Source organism: Rhododendron vialii, chromosome 4a, assembly GCF_030253575.1.
Source record: "Rhododendron vialii isolate Sample 1 chromosome 4a, ASM3025357v1".
In the NCBI taxonomy this organism is placed as follows: Eukaryota; Viridiplantae; Streptophyta; class Magnoliopsida; order Ericales; family Ericaceae; genus Rhododendron; species Rhododendron vialii.
Window position 1 is genome coordinate 12,967,516 of NC_080560.1, and position 19,899 is coordinate 12,987,414.

The window sequence follows — 19,899 nt, forward strand, 5'->3', positions numbered from 1 at the left end:
GATGCGGATTTTGGAGGTTTCAAAGTTGATCGTAAAAGTACAAGTGGGACTTGCCAATTTCTAGGGCACTCTCTAGTGTCTTGGCATAGCAAGAAACAAAATTCCGTAGCTCTATCTACCGCCGAGGCGGAATATGTAGCGGCCGGAAGTTGTTGTGCCCAAATATTGTGGATCAAACAACAAATGGAGGATTTCAATTTGCAATATGATCATATTCCTATTAAATGTGATAATACTAGTGCAATTAGCTTAACCAAGAATCCGATTCAACATTCTCGAACAAAACATATTGAGATTAGACATCATTTTATAAGAGATCATGTTCAAAAAGGGGATATTGAACTTAACTTTATTAGTACCGACAAGCAATTGGCGGACATTTTCACAAAACCCCTTGGTGAAGAACAATTTTGTTTCATTCGACGAGAACTCGGCATGTCTAATCATTTATGAAAAAGTTGTGTTCTTGATGTCAAAAGTTTTTTTTTTGGATTCAATGTTGAGTTGATTGAATTCGTAAATATCATACTTGATGGAGAGTACAAATGATCTTGATAAAGAAATCACCCTCCAAACATTTTATCATATGATTCATTTTCCTGTGTTTGGTATGCAGAAAAACAGTTTTATAGTCTTTAATGCTACTCCTCTTAAACGTTTTCTGGACTTAACCTGCATTTGTCAGTGTAGAGACCCGTATTTTATTTCCATAATTCTTTATGTTTTATTAAGGCATGAGTTGTGATATAAAATGGAGAATGAGTTCGGATGTCGAATGTGCTAGAATTTAGAAGTTCGGGATGCAAGTGTAATATGCATGGGTGTTTAAGTGAAGGTGTGTGTAGGGGATAATTCTCCCCCACATATATTTCTTTTCTTTTCCGGGCAGACACACACACGTTTCTCTCTCTCTACTCCCTCGACCGACTCTCTCTCTTTCTCACCTCTCCTCCAAACTTCTCTCTTCGATTTCATCGCCTTAGAATGAGATTTCGGAAAAATCCCAAGTACTAAAGTTGTTCTACGCAACGAGATCTTCCTATTGATCGAAGAAGAATCATGATCGGAGCACTTTGAGGTTTCCTCCATGTTCGGGCTTGCTTCTAACCCTCGAGGTAGGGATCTCCTACCTTCTTTACATGTTTAAGTGTTGGTTAGATGTACAAGAATCAAGTTTGATCATTTATTTTGAGTCTTGAACAAATCTGTTATATGCTGATAATTTCGTGGGTTTTGGAAATCTGTCTTTTGGGAGCCCTCTGCTAGAAATCACTGGCATTTGTCATGATTAAGACCTCAAGGGGCGGGTCAGGGTCGTGACAGTCAGTCGGATGTCCAAGCGGATGTCCAACCGGACAACCGTGAGGTTGAGACTTATTCAAGCTTTTGCGTTGCTAACTCTGATTTATTAAGTCTGTTACACTTAGTTTGTATGAACTTCATGGCTTAGTGCTTAAATTGTCTCTTATATACTTCGCCGATATGAATTTCTTGTCTCTAAGCTTGCAGGGATAATCATTCTCGGTAATACCCCTCGCATTCTTTAAAAAGCTCTCTTTTAGGGGGAGCATGTATTAAGGGGACACAACAATAAACACCCGAACACAATTTTCTTCCCCTATTCTTGTTCTTTTCGGCGCCACCCCTATTCTTGTCCTATTCGGCGCCGCATCCCCTATCCTATCTCTATTCGGTGCCGCATCCCCTATTATCTCTCTTTCGGCGCAGCAATTCAATCAATTCGGCGCACCATTTCAAACAATTCGGCGCACCATTTCAAACAATTCGGCAATCTCATACTCTATAAATTCAACAACACAATCTCTATCTCCTCATCTATCTATCTCTCCTTCTCTCTCGGCCTAAATCTCTCCAAATCTCTATCCTTCCAAATCGAGCAATGGCAAACATACCGCAAGGGTTACCGTTTGAGTTTTACGAAAGAGATGCCGAACGAGCAGAGTTCAGGTTGTTTATCCAAACCATTTGGATGCAACTCTTTATCTTCATTCTGCTGTGTGCGTTACTTACCATGAGAATACCACCATGGTTCGGATGGAATGTAAATGTGGATACTCTGTGGTATTGGATTGGCATTATAGCTGCCGTTGTAGCAGCCATTATTCGAGAATACGAAAATCAAGGACGCCAAGCTCTCAATGAACGAAGATAGAGTGCTACAGGGCAAGAGCGGCATGGTGCTGGAACCATGGCCCTATTGTTTTTCTCTTTTTAGTTTTTTTTTATGATGTCACAGGGGGAGAAAAAGCCAAGTTTTAATTGATCTATCTTGCTATTTTGGGCAAATTTAAAAAATTGCTTGCTATGATCTGATGATTATTGCTATTACTCGTTGATCATAGATAACTGCTTTGGTGCATGTATTAAGGGGGAGATTGGCATAACTCCTACTTGAATAAAAACTATCATTTTGTGTCATCATCAAAAAGGGGGAGATTGTTGAAAAATGTATGCATTATAATTTGTGAAAATTTATATGCATCTCTATTAATTATTTTGATGATTAATTCAATGATATTTTTATTCGGCAAATACAAAATTATCGAAAAGTCGATTCCCGAATTAAATATTTTCGTGACCTTGAAATATAGCATAAAGTCTCTTGGATTCATGATTTATATTTACAAAGACTTTATTGAGCTCAATACATGCCTTAACGGTTTATTTAGATGAAATTGTGAGCCACAGGTTGACGAACCGGCTGACAAGCCGGCTGTCTGAACAGAAAGCTGTGACAACCGGACGACCACCCGGATGACCACTCTATCCAACGGCTAGTTTCCAACGGCTAGTTTCAAACGGCTAGTTTCCAACGGCTAGTTTCAAACGGCTAGTTTCCAACGGCTAGTTTCCAACGGCTAGTTTTTAACGGCTAGTTCCAACGGCTAGTTTCAAACGGCTAGTTTCCAACGGCTAGGAAGCATATGGATGGCTATATAAGGCATCAAGAACTCATTAATGAGTACATACACACAAGCTACAACATTCCATATTATTGCAAGAGCAAATTCTCAAAAGATCAAAGCCAAAAATTCTCATTGTTCTTCCACTTTCATATTATTCTTGAGAGAAAATTTGTACAAGTCGTGAGCGATAATTTTCATACCTTCTTCACATATTTGTATTTCCTAAGTGAGTGTTTGAGTCAAACACTTGAAAGCTTAGAAGACCAAATTCGGGTTGAAATTTGGGTGTTATTGTTTTTGAGAAGTTTTCGGAGAAAATTCTTGCGGTTGTGCTAGCTCCTCGGGAAAGCTAGAGGCATTCGGTTCTTGTAAGCACCCGCAAGACTTACAAGTTGTAATCTTTTAAAGATTAGTCTAACCTTCAAGTAATTGCTTGAGGAGAAGTGGAGTAGGGCCGGACCGTGGACAAATCCGGACCGAACCACTATAAACGGGTTCTATCTCTCTATCTCTCTATTTTGATTGCATACTTATTGTTTGCATATATTGTTAGAGATAAATTTTTATTGGTAATTATTACTAGCAATCCTATTCACCCCCCCTCTAGGTTGCATAATTTGGGTAACAGATGCCATAAGAAGATTATTTCCACCCGCCATATACTATACTAAGTATTTCTTTCGAGTGAATGTTCGGGTTAGATAATCCACATATCAACTAATTTCTTTTGCAGATTCAATTCCACTGTTCACTAGCGAAGAGTCTGAGTATATACTAAGTATTACTCCTACGACACATAATCCGTCTACGTTGCCTCTCAACTCTGAGAAGAATACAATAAGTGCATCCAAAATACAATAAGTACCCTACCCTCCAACTCCTTGAAAGGTTAGAGCAACTTTGAGAGCAAATAAAATACAAAATAAATCTATTCTTTCAACCATAATTGAATCCACAGCCAAGGATTATTCAACCAATTCGGCTCTCACTGCTGAAATCTAGACTGGTAAAAAAATTACCTTTTTTTTTTTGAATCACCCTAAGGATATGCTGACCTTCATAAAATGTTTACCTCCTTTCACCCAATGCTCAAAGCATAAGTCCCTACCCCCATTATCCTTTCCCATTAAAACAATTATCCCTTCCAAACTAACAAATTATACAATTAAGTTCACACAATTAAAAGGAAAGCCATAACTACCCCCTTTTTATTATTTTTAAGAAAGATACAATACACGGTTAGAGGGTTAGTGGTGGCTAAGAGTTGAAGCTTCTTTACCTAAATGAATAGCTAAGTGCTCAATTATTTGGATCAACTTGTAAGTTCAATTACTCATCTTATGGTTGATAGTTCCAAACATGTGATGCCCATTTAAATTAGCAATCCTAGTACCCAAAAAAAAAAATTTGAGAGGCGAACAAAAATGGACTCCGTTCCTATGTATTATTTTTAAATAAAGGCAAAGGAGCGGGAGTAAGTGTTAGGATCAAGCGCTTATCATCTTACCAAAATCCGCAGGTAGTGGTAAATGCACAACTCTATTTCCTTATAACTAAAGCGTAGTAGGTCCCAAGCGCCATAGTTCAACTCGCATGGGCAAGATGCTGGTCCGCGACCAGCAATGGGGATGGAAGCAAAGTCACATAATTCGCATGCGCGTGCGTGAGTAGGAGTGCGAGTCTGAAAACGCCTTCGAAGCGCATCCCAGATACTAAAATCCGCGAGAGCGAGAATTAAAGGCGTGAGTGCAATCCAAGAATCGAAAGCGGGGCGCCGGACAATTTGTGGATTATAGGCGGGAGAGTGAGTGCAGGAGTGGGAAAGATAAGACCCACGCCCCAGCGGCTTGCTACTCTCAACGAGAAAAAAGGGACACGGCTAGCAATTATTGTACTAATACGATAATAAGAGACCAGAAAGCGATGCATCATGCATGCATCCTCGTTGAAATGAGAGAAAGAAAAATGAAAACAATAATTTGAAAATGAACTCTTTCTCCTTCGCATGATTATGTCTATCCATGTGTAGAAAGGTGCTCTCGATCATCACCAGTTCTCTCTTTTCAAGACAAATACTAGTAAACAGGTTTAATCTTTAATTAAATCTAGGCATCCCAGAAATCCCAAAACATCAAATAAACAGTCGGAGCTAGCTTTGGATTCTATCCAGACCTCTCTTTTTCTACGTTGACATGTTTGATATACTACCAGAAAACAAGAGTTGGTTCACCCGGTGCAAAACGAAGCACGTAATCCTACTTAACTCGAAGATTATTGTTAGGGACGGATTCAAGAATGTTGTTTAGCAGGGGCACCTTGTTAACCATAGTGGCGAAAATTTATTTTTCTAGTTAACCACAATAAGATCGTACACAATTAAGGCATGCGTTACAAATTACAAAAATATAAAACACATAATTTCACTTAGATTATGTAAAAATGAGTACAAAATCTCATACGAAATTTGAGGGTATGTTTTACATGAATATCGACAAGTTTTAGAATGATCGATATAGTTTTATTAATGATATTATTTTTAAAAATTGCTCTTAGACGGTTAAAATAAGTACAATTAAGAAATAATCAATCTAAATTGACAAATATATAGTTCGAAAACCAACGAGTATAAATGCAAAATATGACGAAATTGAAACATAAAACTAATTTTATATGTATATTTTTGAGATATATATGCAAGTGTGTATGTGTAGTAGCACACTTCCGTTCTAGAACATCTTCTTAAAAAATAAGTACTTATTTCACATTTTCAAACTAAAAAATAATGTAAATAAAAAATAAATTTTTTATTTTTTTTGCACCGTATAAAAGATCTCGATAAGATCTATCAAACAAGATCCATATTGTTAGAAAAATTATTTACGTAAACACATTATTTTTGAACTTGAAATTACATTCTTAAAAAATAAGTATTTATTTTTAGTTCCGGAACGGAGCCTAATTTCATAATTATGCTAAATATACGAAAATATAACAAAATTATTTTAGTTTCGAGTGGGGGCATGTGCCCCCCTTTCCCTCCGCCCCTGATTATTATTAGGATCAAGCGCTTAGGTAGTGGTAAAGACGCAACTCTATCCTTATACTAAAAGGCCCCAAGCACCACGGTTCGACAAGTGTGGGTAGAATACTGGCCCGCGAGTTGCGACCGACAATTATAATGAAAGCAACTGTCAACGAACTTCGGCCAAGCATTCTACTCTATCCAGAAAAATGCCCATAAGATGAAGACGCAGGAAAAGACAGAGCTTAAACTGCAATCTTAATTTCAAACTCCAAGCACATGCTTCTCACAACAGCTGACAAACGAGATGAGTAAAATTAAATGATGAGCAGAGAGAAAAGACCTTGACACTCAAGAATGACATTTTGGAGGAAATATAGGCAAATAATAAACCATACCATGCAAACAAAACTGTTTACCACTACAACCGGAATCACCAGAAATGCCAAATCAGGTTATACTACCCACCTTCTCAAGTAGTTCATCAAAAGATAACCACCTTCTCACCTAAAATGTATTTAACCATTCTAAAGAAACTTAAGTGGAACCTAAGATAGCCACAAATGGAAAATCCTATCATCGCAAGATACCAGCATGTGATCATTAAGAACAACTCAGAACAATATCCGAGGAGAAAAGGGAAACAACTCAAGAAGTGGCGTATCTAACACATGCAAAATCAGCAAGACAAAATAGGTCATACAAATAAGTTGAGCTGAAATGAGAGCACAGTCATGGACAGTTTATTTAAAGGAATAGGAAGCAAACTATCTGAAGTTGGAGATGACACCCAGTGAAGACGAAGGGAAGCCATTAGACATGGTTCTTTCAAAGGAAATAAAGATGAATAATTGGACACTGCAGAGAAGGAATATGACCATTTTTGAAAATGTTTCAAGGACAAGAAGCATAGAGAATCGGGGAAGGCACTTTAAATGAAATCATGCTTCATGACCCTATAAAAAGATTAAAGGGAATGAAGGATTCAGGAAAAGTACCACCAACTTATTGTGATTCACATAATTACTTCTTCTTAATCAACATTTGAAGCTATATACCTTAGCAGTTAGCCCTCTACAAGGTGTAATAGAAGACAGGTGAGATCTCCACAGAAATCATTTAGTGAAGTCACTTGTACAGTTCTGTTGTAATTAAAGGTGATATCTTTAACAATCGTGCACCTTAGCAGTGAGAAGGTAAAGCATAAAAAGCAAAAACAAATGCAGTATCGGACTGACAGTAATATACATGAATGCTATTAACATAGGATGCATCGTTTGGACAACTATTTGACTGTGGCATACATTTAGAAATTAAGGTGAGGAGAATGTTACTGTTATATGTACAAATTGCAGCCAGAGATTGATGTCATGGCTCTCTAGTCGGCCTTGACAGGTATTGGCGCCACTCCTCGGGAGTGCCATTTCTCACTATAAACATCTTTATGGAGGAGTTTGTGAGCGGTATGGCCAGTATGTCATATTCTTTAGGGGCCTATAAAAATGATTGTAAATAGTCTTATTAGCCGTTATCCATGAACGAAGGGATAGAGTTAAATCCATTAAATGTCCCAAGAAATAGAGTTTTGGCTTCAAGTACCAATAGCAAATTTCTAGAGGCTAGATAAATATGAGGTTTAAAAACTTTAATTTGCAAATTGTATCCTGTTTTCATTAGCATTGGGAAAACACACACACACACACCCCACCGTAGCTATTGCTGTTGGTGCTTGAAGCCAAAACTCACAATATAACCGTTATTTCTCAGTGAAACAAAGCCCAATGAAAAGATCCAAGCTTATAGTTATTTCTTATCCTGGCAAAGGGAAACAAAAGATACCTTGGGGACCTTAAGTAGCTTCATGTTGGCTTCCTCTACGGTTTTTTGGCCCTTTTTTGAATTGCATTTGGAACAGGCAGTCACCTGGTACATTGGAGGAAGATATGAACACATATACTTTGGGGAAAAGTTGTAACAAGAATGACAGACAGGCAAACATTTAGTCAGAAAAACTCACACTCAGATAGTCCCACTACCTAGGTGTATACTACTGTAGCATATTATAATACGCAAAACAGGCCACCATACGATCTATTTGTGGGGCAAGGCAATGTTAAAATGACATACTGCTCTATCAGGAAGGTTAGGTTTATATTCTTCTAGGTCATCTTACCAGATTCTCCCATGTCCATTTTCCTCCTCTAGCCACAGGTAGAACATGGTCAATGGTCAAGTCTTCAGGCGATGAACAGTACCTGTTAACAAAAAAGCAGAACAATACTTTAGTAACGAACAAGAACTAAGGCTCCGTTTGTTTCGATGTAAAATGTTTTACAATGTAAAATATTTTTCATGTAAAATGTTTTTCCAGAAAATAAACTTCAAACTTTTATTTTCTGGTGTTTGATTGGCATTTGAAAATATTTTCATAAATCAACAAAATAGTGTAGAGAGAGGAGGGGGACTTAAACGGTGGAGGGATCTAAGAAAATTGGAATTGAACGTGGGTTAGGATTGACAATCGAGAAAACTAAGCAGTGAGAATTGCAGTAGAAGGTAGCAGGTTCATTTCGGAAAATAACTTACGAAAGATTTAATGGTAAGTCATTTTCATTCAATTGATGGAAAATGTTTTCCTAATTTTTTACACCACCAAACACCGAAAAATAAGTAAAACATTTTACCGGAAAACATTTTACGTCCAAACAAACGGAGCCTAAATGTAAAAAGCAAGATAAGAAATTGACAAATCATCAAATTGTTGAAGAGATTGATAGGCGTTGTTTGACCATTTTCTAAAATGGCATCAGACCTCAATTTGGGGTTGGTTCTCTCTATGTTTCAATGATTGATCTCCACATCCACATGCAAGAAAAGGTTGCACGTAGGGAGGGTGGTGGAGGGCTAGATGAGTATTGTTTCGCTCTTTCCCTAATAATTTAAACTTCAGGGACAATTGACTATCTAACAACATATACTGACGTATCATTGATTCCAATCTCCTGTATATCATAATTGCAAATAGCAGCCATTTATGATGGGTATGCTTTAAGTTCATTGGAATTAAAACAAAACCTACCCCAACAAGCTTCTTTGACAACCGAATATCCATCTTTAGACTTTAGAGTAAGACTCGCCCAAGGGACTATGGCAAGAAGTTGAAAACAGCTCTTCAGTCAATGGTTGCATATCTAATCAAATATATCTTGTTGAGATATTTTGTTTTCTACGTCGACAGTGCTCCTGTATCTCAATCACAAAATTAGGAGCGTAGAAATGACTAGAAGAGTTGACAATGTCCGAACTTTGGGAAGAAGGTTATCATCCCTGAAACTAATTCTCAGATACAATCTCTGAAATGCTACTACTCTAAGGCAAGGCATGTGTACAGAATGTGAACTCACACCAGAGAAAGAAACCTGTTAAACAAACCATTTCCAACAGAGAAGAAGTCGCAAGTGTTTCTCTGATTTCTTGAAATTCATTAGAAACGCACTGGAAAGCATCATAGTTCTGAACTGACTCTTAACCACAAAAGATCCACTCAAACTCTTCAAGCTGGCCGTTTAAGGCTCAGTTTCAGACTTAGGTTCAATATTGAAAGGAAATGCCAGGGTGGGGGAGGAATTCCCTTGTTGCTTGCTGTTGTCAAAATGATGTCCCAATTAACAGAATTGTTTTTGAAGTTGTGTAGTCTCTCTCATTAGCTCCGGACTACTGAACTATTCTGGCAAACTGTATTAAGTCTTGGGAAGCCTGGAACCCTCAGATGACAGATACCTCAACATCAAGAAGGGGTAATTGCCTTTTCTGCGATAGGTTTGTAATTTAAACAAGTCACTAGGACCAATCACGTTACAGAAGCATAAATATTAAATAATGTTCACGGCATTGCTGAATGTCATTTTTTCTAATCAAACTAAGACACCTATGAATCTCACAAAAACAGTAGCAACCATCAGCCCTTCAGCAGTATACTTACTGACAAGTGAAGCTGTCCCGAAATATTATATTTTTACGACTTAAAGTGTTTTTGATTCTTCGTCTCCTGACAACTTGCAGTAAATGTGGAACCTGGAAGAAGGAAAACTATTCAAATACGGGGGCTGCTTCTATTTGAGGAAACAAGATTAGGACACAACCAAAAACATAAAGAAGAGGGAAAGGAAACAGAAATAAAGAGACAGCAGGTTACAATGATAGAGTTCCAGGAAAACTGTAGCATTCTGGCTATCGAAAATGCCTTTAATTTCATACCCTTAATACAGCAGGTATATAGAAGGATCCACTGGGAGAGTTAACAGTTTGATCATAATACTCTAGAACATCAGCCTGCAAAAAAATAACACCAAAGTTATTAACTCAGACATTAGGGAAATTCTTACAAGTGACAACTACAGTCACATACTTGCACAGATAGAGTCCCACACCTTGACACATTGGGGGGTTGAGGAAAACCAATGGGACAAGAAACCTAGACAACAAACTGATTTAAGCTTAAGCCCTATCACAGCTGCAATCACAGCTGTTGATCAAACTGTCTGATCGGAGGGACAAGATCGAAACTGAATGTGTGTGTATTATCAACACACTGATTCGGTTTAGTCATTTAATCTACAGAGTGCAGATCCATCCAACGGTCAGAAATGACCGGGTGCGTGCCCCTTCGAATGGATGCGTAGTGGCCTATACACACTTAGAAATTTGTCACTCTCCCTCCCCTGACCATACACATACAAACATGAGCATTCATTTATGAGGTTTTGTTACTCGCAGAAACAAAATCAAAGTGGTTCTTGGTTCTTCACAATGTCGTTTGGTGGGTATTCTGTCTACCGGCTTTGCTCAGAAATAACTTTGAGTTCAGGCTTCGTTGTATCTTGAAGGCAGGTTTGCTGTAACTCGGTCCACACCATCTGGCGGGGCAAATACTATCTTTACAAGAGTGACTCAGTAATGTGCCTCCAAGCGATTGTGTTCCAGTTTTTCTTGAAGAGACGTCGTCAATTTCCAATTCAAGAAGGCCAGAACTCCAACTATTTGAATGGTACCGCCGAGCTTTTTTTAGTGAAATGAAACTAAAGGCTAATGTATCAATTTTCTCTAGAATCAGTAGGCCGGTATGGTACATTATTCAAAACCTAGGTTAAAAGTAATTAAACTACCTAAACATTGATGATGAATCTATGAGCTAATATAGGCGATGATGAATCTATGAGCTAATATAGGCGAACCTTTTCCAGGAACTCCAAACAAATAGCACGCTTCCAGCAGACAACATTGACAGGCCTGACAAAACGATCACAAGCAATTTAACTTGCTATAAGGGAAATAATATGGAAATGAAATGCCCAAAAAATCCAGCAAAAGTTTTGATTCTCTAACTATTTGAGCACCCATGCACTAAGAAATATAAGCATCAGTTGCGACCTTACAGTTAAAAACAGAAACGGAGAGCCATTTCAACAAGAAAGATCACCCTGATATTAATGAATAATCACGTACAAGTGATTAATGGAATAACAGAGAGAGCAACTCAACAAAAAAGTGATAAACAATGCTGTGCCAGGGGTACTGAAAAATAATGAAAGCATAAGACAGAAAGAGAGTGGCAAAGATGATGATCAGATTACATTGATGTAAATCGTGGTTATTACAAGAGAATAACAGAAAAGTATTCAAACCCAAAACTAGTAAAAATCAAGAACCAAAACTCTCAGTGGATACATTGTCAGTCTCACTAAATTCAACTAAACTTTGACTGCTAAAGAGTTGGATCTGAGCATGTAGACAACTCATGGAGGACCCATACAGACCATGTCATGCAATATTATGTAAAGCTGCTGAAACACCCTTTACTACTGCAGCCTAATCCGAAGCCACAAAACCAATACAGCGCAAAACACTACATGTAAAATTCATAAGCAAAACTCAAGTTAACCCTTCTATCAAAATCCAAATCAAGCATCCTCGATATATATTTCCTGACTTCGTTTTATTTTTTCTCTGTGTTCAACTTCACAGGGTGATCATCCAAAATTTTGAGAAAGAGGGACACTTAGTAATCCAACTGGATTGAGCTATGCATGAAGGGGTATTTTCCCTGTTACAAATATAAATGGACAAGACAATACACCTACTGTAAGAAACAAAACAAATTAAAAGAAAACAAGAACTATTGATTGACCTGCATTTAAAATTTGATCTTCAAATCTGCAAAAGGCAACTGCTTACTGGAAGTGACTAAAGGGGGTGAATAGAACGTACTAATTTTTTAATTACAGATGATATTTATCTGCCTGACCGTTGTAAACATATTAAAGACTCTAAGCAACAAGACAAATCGAAAGTAGGGCTACAAACGAGCTAAGCCTACTCGAGCATTGTTCAAGCCTGGCCTAAAATTCCAACGCACTTAAATGCTTCGTCTCGATCTCAAGCAGGCTATTTTCTTATCATAAGTAATCGAGCTCAAGTAGCAGAGTTCTTTTAAACAATTAAAGTTTATTGAGCCTAGTAATATGTCTCAACTAAGCTACTTAATTACAAGTTACAAGATAAGCTAATCAAGCCGATCTCAAACAAGCCTATAACACACTATCTTTTAATAAGCCCTACGACAGTCAGGCTCGAGTGTCTTGGATCAGACCAGCTCCAAAGTGGGATAAATGGTCAAATCAAATAGAAAGCTAGGGTGCTAAATGAACGAACCTACTTGAGTTCAGGTTCGTGTTCATTGGTTAAGAAATCAAGATCGGTTTGTTACATAAACAAACGAATCTTGAACAATTTTTTTTTTTTGAAGTCGTTAGAGTTTCAAACCAAGCTCAAACAAGCTATTACTTAGCTCGTTCGGTTTATTATATACAGAAAATTTAAGTTGCTCAAATCGGCTCGTGTTTGGCCCAACTAAAGCTCATTTGAGATCAGCTCGTCTCCTATATAAGCTGAGCTTGAACATGTTTTTCAACCTCGTTAAGTTTCCAAGCCAAGCTTGATCAACTACATGCTCGGCTAGTTCACTCTTCTATCGCCCCTAAATCCTAATAGAAGCCATAATTTTGACAATAACAACAAAGAAGAAGAAATTGACCTGTAAGTGACGTCCAAGACCAAACCTCTGAAACAGGAGAGGTCGTCGCTCTCTAGCTCATCAGTATCCTCGTCGTCGTAGTCATGAATTCTCTCATTGCCCACTCTTCTCAAGGCCTCCGCGTCGAAACGACTGAATTTTCTACCGGATGATGCGTACAGTTTGGGGCTACTTGAACCATGAAACTTGAACCTGCGCTTGTGGATTCCGGGCGGAGATGTCGCTTTCGGTTCGAAACCGGAGATCGACATTCCGTCTCCGTTGAGCAGGGGCTTCAGGCGACCGTGTACGGTGAACTGTGCCATGGAAAAATCGCACGCAAAGGAACCTTCTTCGTTTTTTGCAGATTATCGATTCTCTAACGAACCTAAGAAACTCCTTTGGAAACCAATTGCTTGTGGGAGAAGAACTTCAATCTTTTCGAATTTCAACTGTTTTTGCCTGTGCCGAACTGAGGGTCACTGAATGTGGAAACAAGAACACGTGGAAGAAGAAGGAAGAAAAGCAGCTGCTTTTTTTTTTTTCTTTCTCAACTGCTTTTCCTCCACGGGAAAATCTGTTACCACATATTTCCCTCCTTCCAAACAGAATATCTTTCGCTTATTCCTCAAGTGACAATTTTGCTCCTTTTTGTTTTATTTTTATTTTTTTGTCTAGGTCACATTGAAGGCTGAAAATGTACCGGGCTTTGTCGAGCTCGAACTCGTTTAGTGAACACGCCAAAAACTTGAGCTGAGTTTTTTTAATCGAGCCAAACCTCCTTTAACAAATCGAGATTTTTTTTTTTGAATGGTTTACTAAACGAGTCTAGCTCGCAAGCTACTCGATTCATTTGCAGCCCTAGTCTCACAAATATTACGTAAAACTTCGGGTCTGACTCTTGATTCTTGTTATACACTCGAGACTTGATAGAGTCCATGAAAATAAAACATGAAAGTGTCCATGAAACGCAAATGATGGGTTCAAATTCAAAGTACAGTAAATGTGAACCCTTTATTTGTGTTTCATGGACACTTTCATGTGTTATTTTCATGTTTCCTATCAATTTCGTATACACTCATGGTTTTCACTTTTGTGAGTTTAAGAAGTTTAAAATATTTTTGGAGAACACTTTCAAATTATAATCCACACCTCAATTCCACGAGAAATTTTCGGGTGTCGAGCAGATACCACGTGGCGGTATCCATCAACGATCTCAACTGTCCATACATATTTTTGGACATCCCAAATTTATTCATTCTCTCTCCCCTCACGCCACCACTCTCTCTCCTCTCTTTTTCTCCCTGAAATCCAAACCGTCCAAAACACGTTTGAATGACTGAGATCACCGATGTATGTGGTACCCGCCTGGCACCCAAAAACTTCTCCCATTCCACTCCGGTCTGATTAATGTTGATGGGCCTTTGTCAATTCTTCTTTGTCATGTTACTAAAATAAAACCGTAGGGCAATGAATCAAACGGTATGCGTTGAACTCAATTTGACAGGTTTGTTTTCATACACATGGGATTGTGATTTATCAATGCCACGAGATTTTCGATGCGACTATGATATAGTAGTTAGCTTTAAAGCAATAGTTCTGTTAGTCGACACTAGCTGATCCCATCACTCTCTTTTTTACTGTACATCATACATAAATCCCTCGACAAATTTATAATCCATACTCCAAAATCCAAAGAATAATATATCCCACAAGGCCACAAGTAGAGTTCCATTAGACAAATTTGGGAAAAAACAGTTCTTGTTATTGATGGAGTATATAATAAGAGCATTAAAAAGAACCAACTTCTGCCCACCCGTCCTCACAACTACAACCACCTCCAATCCAGTTTCCATATATTCACAGTTGCATGCACCTACTTCTGTGGTGCACCGGTGAAGTAACAGTTTGGGCAATCCCGGCATTTTAAAGCTCATGCCTTCCTGAAGCTCGTCCAAATCTGCCATAAAAACACGTCAAACAAACGCAAAAAAGTATCAGCATACAGTGAATTCATAATACCAGTCCAAGCACGTTAAGCTGAGAGACTGAAAACAATCCACCAAAACTACGAGAGACTCTGTGCACTTATCATAGTCAAGCACCCTGAAGCTTGCTCTATAGGAAGATCAATAAACACATAAAAGTATATTATCTTCCAATCATTCTAATACCCAAAAAGCTGAGAAGAAACAACATGGCTGTTGTTTCTTGAGACAGTATCTTAATCAAACTGAAACCGTTTTCAAGAACAAACCTACTTTTGTAACACGAATTCAACAACTGCTTCTTAAAGCCTTCACCAACCAAGCACTAAATTTTATGGTTTAAATTCCAATAAACCACACACACAGACATGTGCCATACCATTGCTGGGTCTTCCTGAACTCTGTCAGGACAGGATATATGTTTTCAAAGGCTGTATACGTTTCCTCCCTCACCTGCGGAATCAATAATAATATCCGAATAAGGCTATGAATAAAACATCATCAAAGATCCAGATATTAAAAGAGGAGATATCATAGGTCACCTTGGCTCCAGTAAGCACGATCTTTCCTGACACAAAGATGAGAAGCACAATTTTGGGTTGTTTCATGCGATATATTAAACCAGGAAATAGTTCGGGTTCATACTGCACCAACATAATACAGATAAGTCCTGATGAAGTTAACATTCAAAGCATGTGATGAAACGAAATACAGCAATCAAACATATATTCTAAATTTTAACAGTTGAGAAGCTTTTTTTAGGAATTGCCACTTACACTGGAAAAGGCACCATGGGAATATGCGAGACCTTCAAGTCGGATAGGAAATTTTACATCGCAGGAACCAACTATGTTCTGAATCTTGAAATCCTACCAACCACAACAACGAAATGAAACTGTCTAGTAACCAGTATGCAAATGTGCGTTCGGCCATATAAAAGATGAGGTTGGGGACATACCTTGAATTTGGCTGGAAACCCAAGCTTTTGGATAATTCGTGCATACTAGAAGAGATAAAGTTCAAGTCAGATTGAGGAAACTCTTTACTCTGTAGTTATGTTGATCAACTAATTGAAACTCAAGGATATGCAATTGTAGTTGCCTTCATATACTACAACCATAATACTTGTCATTTATCAAATCAAAGAATTAGAGCAGCTTAATGTTAAGTGATCGAAATAAATTTCCAAGAAAATTGTAGCTGATACAGTTCAAAATTATCATGGATGCCAATCAAGATGCTTTTAAAGAATACACAAAAACAAAAATCTTGAATTGAAAATGGAAACATAATGTTAACAACAGATCATCCTTCTAAATTGCCATCCAAGTCAGTAGCTATGGTGATGGTCATAGTTACAAATTTGCATGCTTCATGCATTTTGAAGTCATTGTATACCTTTCTTGCTGCAAGTTTTGACTGTTGCTCACTCTTTGCTCCGGTGCAAACCTGGTACAACAGAGTTGACTCATAATACGGAAAGAATTTCAGTGGAGAACTTCCAACTTTAGACTAATATGGCTATGGTTTTGTTTCTTCAAACAGATTGGAACACCTAAATGTAAACTCCACAGCATTAAGGTACTTCAACTTTAGACTAATATGGCTAGGGTTTTGTTGATAGAAATCTTGCAACAGATTGGAAGGAGTCTGACATAAATAACACCTTAAGGTAAAATACCACGGCATTAAGGTACTCATTCGAGCTGATATTGCCTATGTAAACAAGCTTACACACAATCAAAAGATAATATATTTACTCCGCTATTCACTTGGTCTGAAAACTGTGACATGGAGAAGGATTTCAAATAATATCAGAAAAACTCACCATCTTCCCAGAAGCAAAAATCAAAGCTGTTGTTTTTGGGTCTCTTATCCTCATAATAACAGCAGCAAAACGCTGCATAGTTCCAGAAGAAATAGACAAAGCGTTAGCATTTCAAAATCCAAATGAGGACAAAGGCACAAGGCTCGGTACATCGAAGGAATCAGATCTATCCAGAAATTTACACTGAAAAACAAACGCACAATCAAGGAAGTGCATGCCTGCGTGTAGGCATAGTTTACTGTGTGTGGATGCAAGAGTGCGCGCGCGCTTTAAATCAGACAATGAAGATAGAATTTGCAACCTCTATGAAATTGTTTCAAAGGAACAAAGCAGCATTACTGGACATCTACTGGTACACTGAATGCGTACTAATGAAAAGATGAAACATCATACCTTGGGATTGTATTCTGCATTACGGGCTTGCAAAGCAATGGCCTTAAGATCCAATTTGCAATCCAAGTTCACTGTTGAGACAATATTTCTAGAAAGGCACAACGTATGTTGATCAGATCGTATGGTTAAAAGAATTTATTTTCCCATGACAAGGAAACATAAGATGGTAAACAACATAGGACAATAGTCACAATATACATCATGGGACATCCCCTTGTAGATTATTCCAACCCAAAGTGACACCAAACAATGGTCAACGGTTGACCAACAAAACGAACTTACCTATCATGACATAAAACATGAGCAGAGAAGAGACGGTTTCAGTAAATTGAACCCTGACAAACTGGCCTGGACAGGAAGTACTTGATTATTCTATTGAGATGTCTCTTTAGTAACTTTTCAATTTAGCAGCCTGTACCAAATCGAAAGACATTAAAGACACATTTCCATACCGCTCCACACAACCTTCTAGTGGGCAGCTACAGTATACTTTTTCTGGCGTTAGAGTAACCCACTTACTCCCATAAAATCTAAAATAAAAGATGTCTTGAGTAATTTTTTTTTAGGAAATGATTTTGCCACTCCCTTTTTGTTAACGGCACTCCCCTACAAGTGTATTATTTTTTGGGAAATGATTTTGCCACTCCCTTTTTTGTTAACGGCACTCCCCTGCAAGTGTATTATTGCCAAAAAATACACTTGCAGTGAGTGCCGTTAACAAAAAAGGCAGTGGCAAAATCAACGGCCTTTTTTTTTTAAAAGAAAATCTCGGAATGAACCCGAAGTCATGAGCATGACCCTTTGGGCTGCTGCCACAACAAATTGACAAGGATAAAATGATCCATCTTGGCGAGTTCTATCCATATGAGGTTTTGGGGTCAAAGCACATGACATTTGATAGTCAACTTCAAACCCTACATTCTGGATGTATGCTCAAAATTCGTTTTACTATAAGTTTCATCTGAAAAGAATTACCATGTTACAACAGGACCTCAACAGACAAAAGATAGGGCTGCAAACAAACCAATTACTCAAGTTTGAGTTCGTGTTCAGCTCATTAAAGCTCTTTCAAGCCAAGCTTGGAACATTTTCTTTTGGACACATTAAGCTTTCAAACCAAACTAGAAGAATTTATTACTCAACAACCTCATAAGTCATAACATCGGAAATTTCAACTAATCGAGATCGATTCATAACCCGATCGAAACCCATTAAGATCAACACGTCTGATAAACAAGCTAAGCTGAAGTACTTTTTAAGCCCATTAAATTTTCAGACAAAGCACGAGCAATTAGAATTTCCGATTGACCGGGAGGGAAAAAAAAGCATGAGCAATTCACTGCTCGGATTGTTTGGCTCGTTTATCAGCCTTAATCAAGGACCACAAATTCATCTACAAAGATTCTACACAAATCAACCCAAAAGTAGAGAGAAAAATGAGCCCTAATCAAGGATCATCGGATGAGAGGAGAGAGAGAAACTCACTGAAGAGTAGGAACAATTCCAGAGGGGTGCTTAGAGAGATCCACAGGTATGCTCCCTTCCGAACCTTGATCCGCCATATCCCCCACCACTCTCTTATCCCCAAGAACAACAAAAACCCCGTTTCACGATCCTAACAAATTTCCTGGTATTTCTTAACCAATTTTTATCTCAACTATGTTTTATGTCATAAACCAACAAAACCCAATACGGATCAAAGCCTATAACGCCGAGATCTGAACAACAAAATCGGACCTAGGGTTTGAAACAAGAACGGAGAGAGAGAAATCGAGGGAGAATTTCTGAGGAAAGAATCGAGAGGGAGAGCGCGAGAAGTTTGAAATTAGATTGCTTTTATATGTTTGTATGTATATGTAGTGAGAGAATTTGAAGCTGCTTATATAAAGGATCTAGAGAGAGAGAGAGAGAGAGAGGAGTTGGTCTGGAGAGGATTATATGTTGTTGAGAGCCCTGGGGAGGGAAGTTGATGAGAGAGAGAGGCGGCGACGGGTGGTCTTTATCTATGGGGTAAGGAGTATTTATAGGCGGTGACCGGCTCGGTTGTGTTGTTACCGGGTGCTGCCGGTTTCGATTGGGTTTTCCTTCGTTAATGGGCCAATGGGTGGTACGGACACGTTCTGCGTAGGCGGTTTGAGTGGGAATATTATGGGAAATACACCTGAGGTTTTGGTACTGTTGCATTAGTACCCCATGGGGGTATGGAGATGACAATGTCCTCCGTCGAGTTTAAAGTTCACTGGCTTCTTACCCATTCGATGCATTGGAACGAAAAAAAACATTCTTATGTTATTTTAGGTAAAAAAAAAATTGAGAAAATTTCATGTAGGAGGGAGAGTTAAGGAGAGGCCTTTGTTTTATTTTAGATTACTGCATTCTTGTAGTATATGGTATAGATAGATTAGACAAACCCCTCCATGAATCCGTCATTGGTCTCTCTCTTTTTTTTCACCAATAATGTTTATTGATGTTACTTGTTATTAAGGCGGGAAGCACCTTCGTTCATTTGCTCCTCTTTTTTTGGTTCAATTTTGATGAGAATATCCATAATCTTTTTTTCAGACTAATCCAGCTTTATACACATATTCAATTGGTAAAACTATAGTGTGTAAAAAGTATAATTAATTTTTTACTCATAAGCTAATAAAATAAAATAGAGGTCAATTCTC

The 19,899-nt window shown here is 38.1% G+C and overlaps 2 protein-coding genes across 3 annotated transcripts; both read right to left on the reverse strand.

Annotated features, from left to right (window-relative positions):
* Positions 1-7,179: 7,179 nt before the first annotated feature.
* Positions 7,180-13,634, reverse strand: LOC131324417 (uncharacterized). Its single transcript, XM_058356375.1, has 7 exons — positions 13,043-13,634; positions 11,184-11,238; positions 10,207-10,281; positions 9,932-10,023; positions 8,123-8,204; positions 7,789-7,872; positions 7,180-7,443 (listed from the first exon to the last, which is right to left on the reverse strand). The coding sequence occupies exons 1-7, from the start codon at positions 13,345-13,347 to the stop codon at positions 7,318-7,320; spliced, it is 819 nt and encodes a 272-aa protein (XP_058212358.1). The 5' UTR covers positions 13,348-13,634; the 3' UTR covers positions 7,180-7,317.
* A 1,039-nt stretch (positions 13,635-14,673) lies between these two features.
* LOC131324418 (TATA-box-binding protein) lies at positions 14,674-19,225 on the reverse strand. Of its 2 annotated transcripts, none has more exons than XR_009199331.1 (9): positions 18,716-19,225; positions 17,231-17,318; positions 16,838-16,909; positions 16,408-16,458; positions 15,968-16,012; positions 15,786-15,878; positions 15,552-15,653; positions 15,283-15,462; positions 14,674-14,981 (listed from the first exon to the last, which is right to left on the reverse strand). XR_009199331.1 is itself a non-coding variant. In XM_058356376.1 (9 exons), coding segments are annotated over exons 1-9 (603 nt in total). In that variant the 5' UTR covers positions 18,793-19,224; the 3' UTR covers positions 14,674-14,980. The 2 variants fall into 2 exon arrangements, 1 of the variants encoding a protein (XP_058212359.1); XM_058356376.1 differs by having other exon boundaries at positions 15,389-15,462; positions 18,716-19,224.
* Between the last annotated feature and the right edge of the window lie 674 nt (positions 19,226-19,899).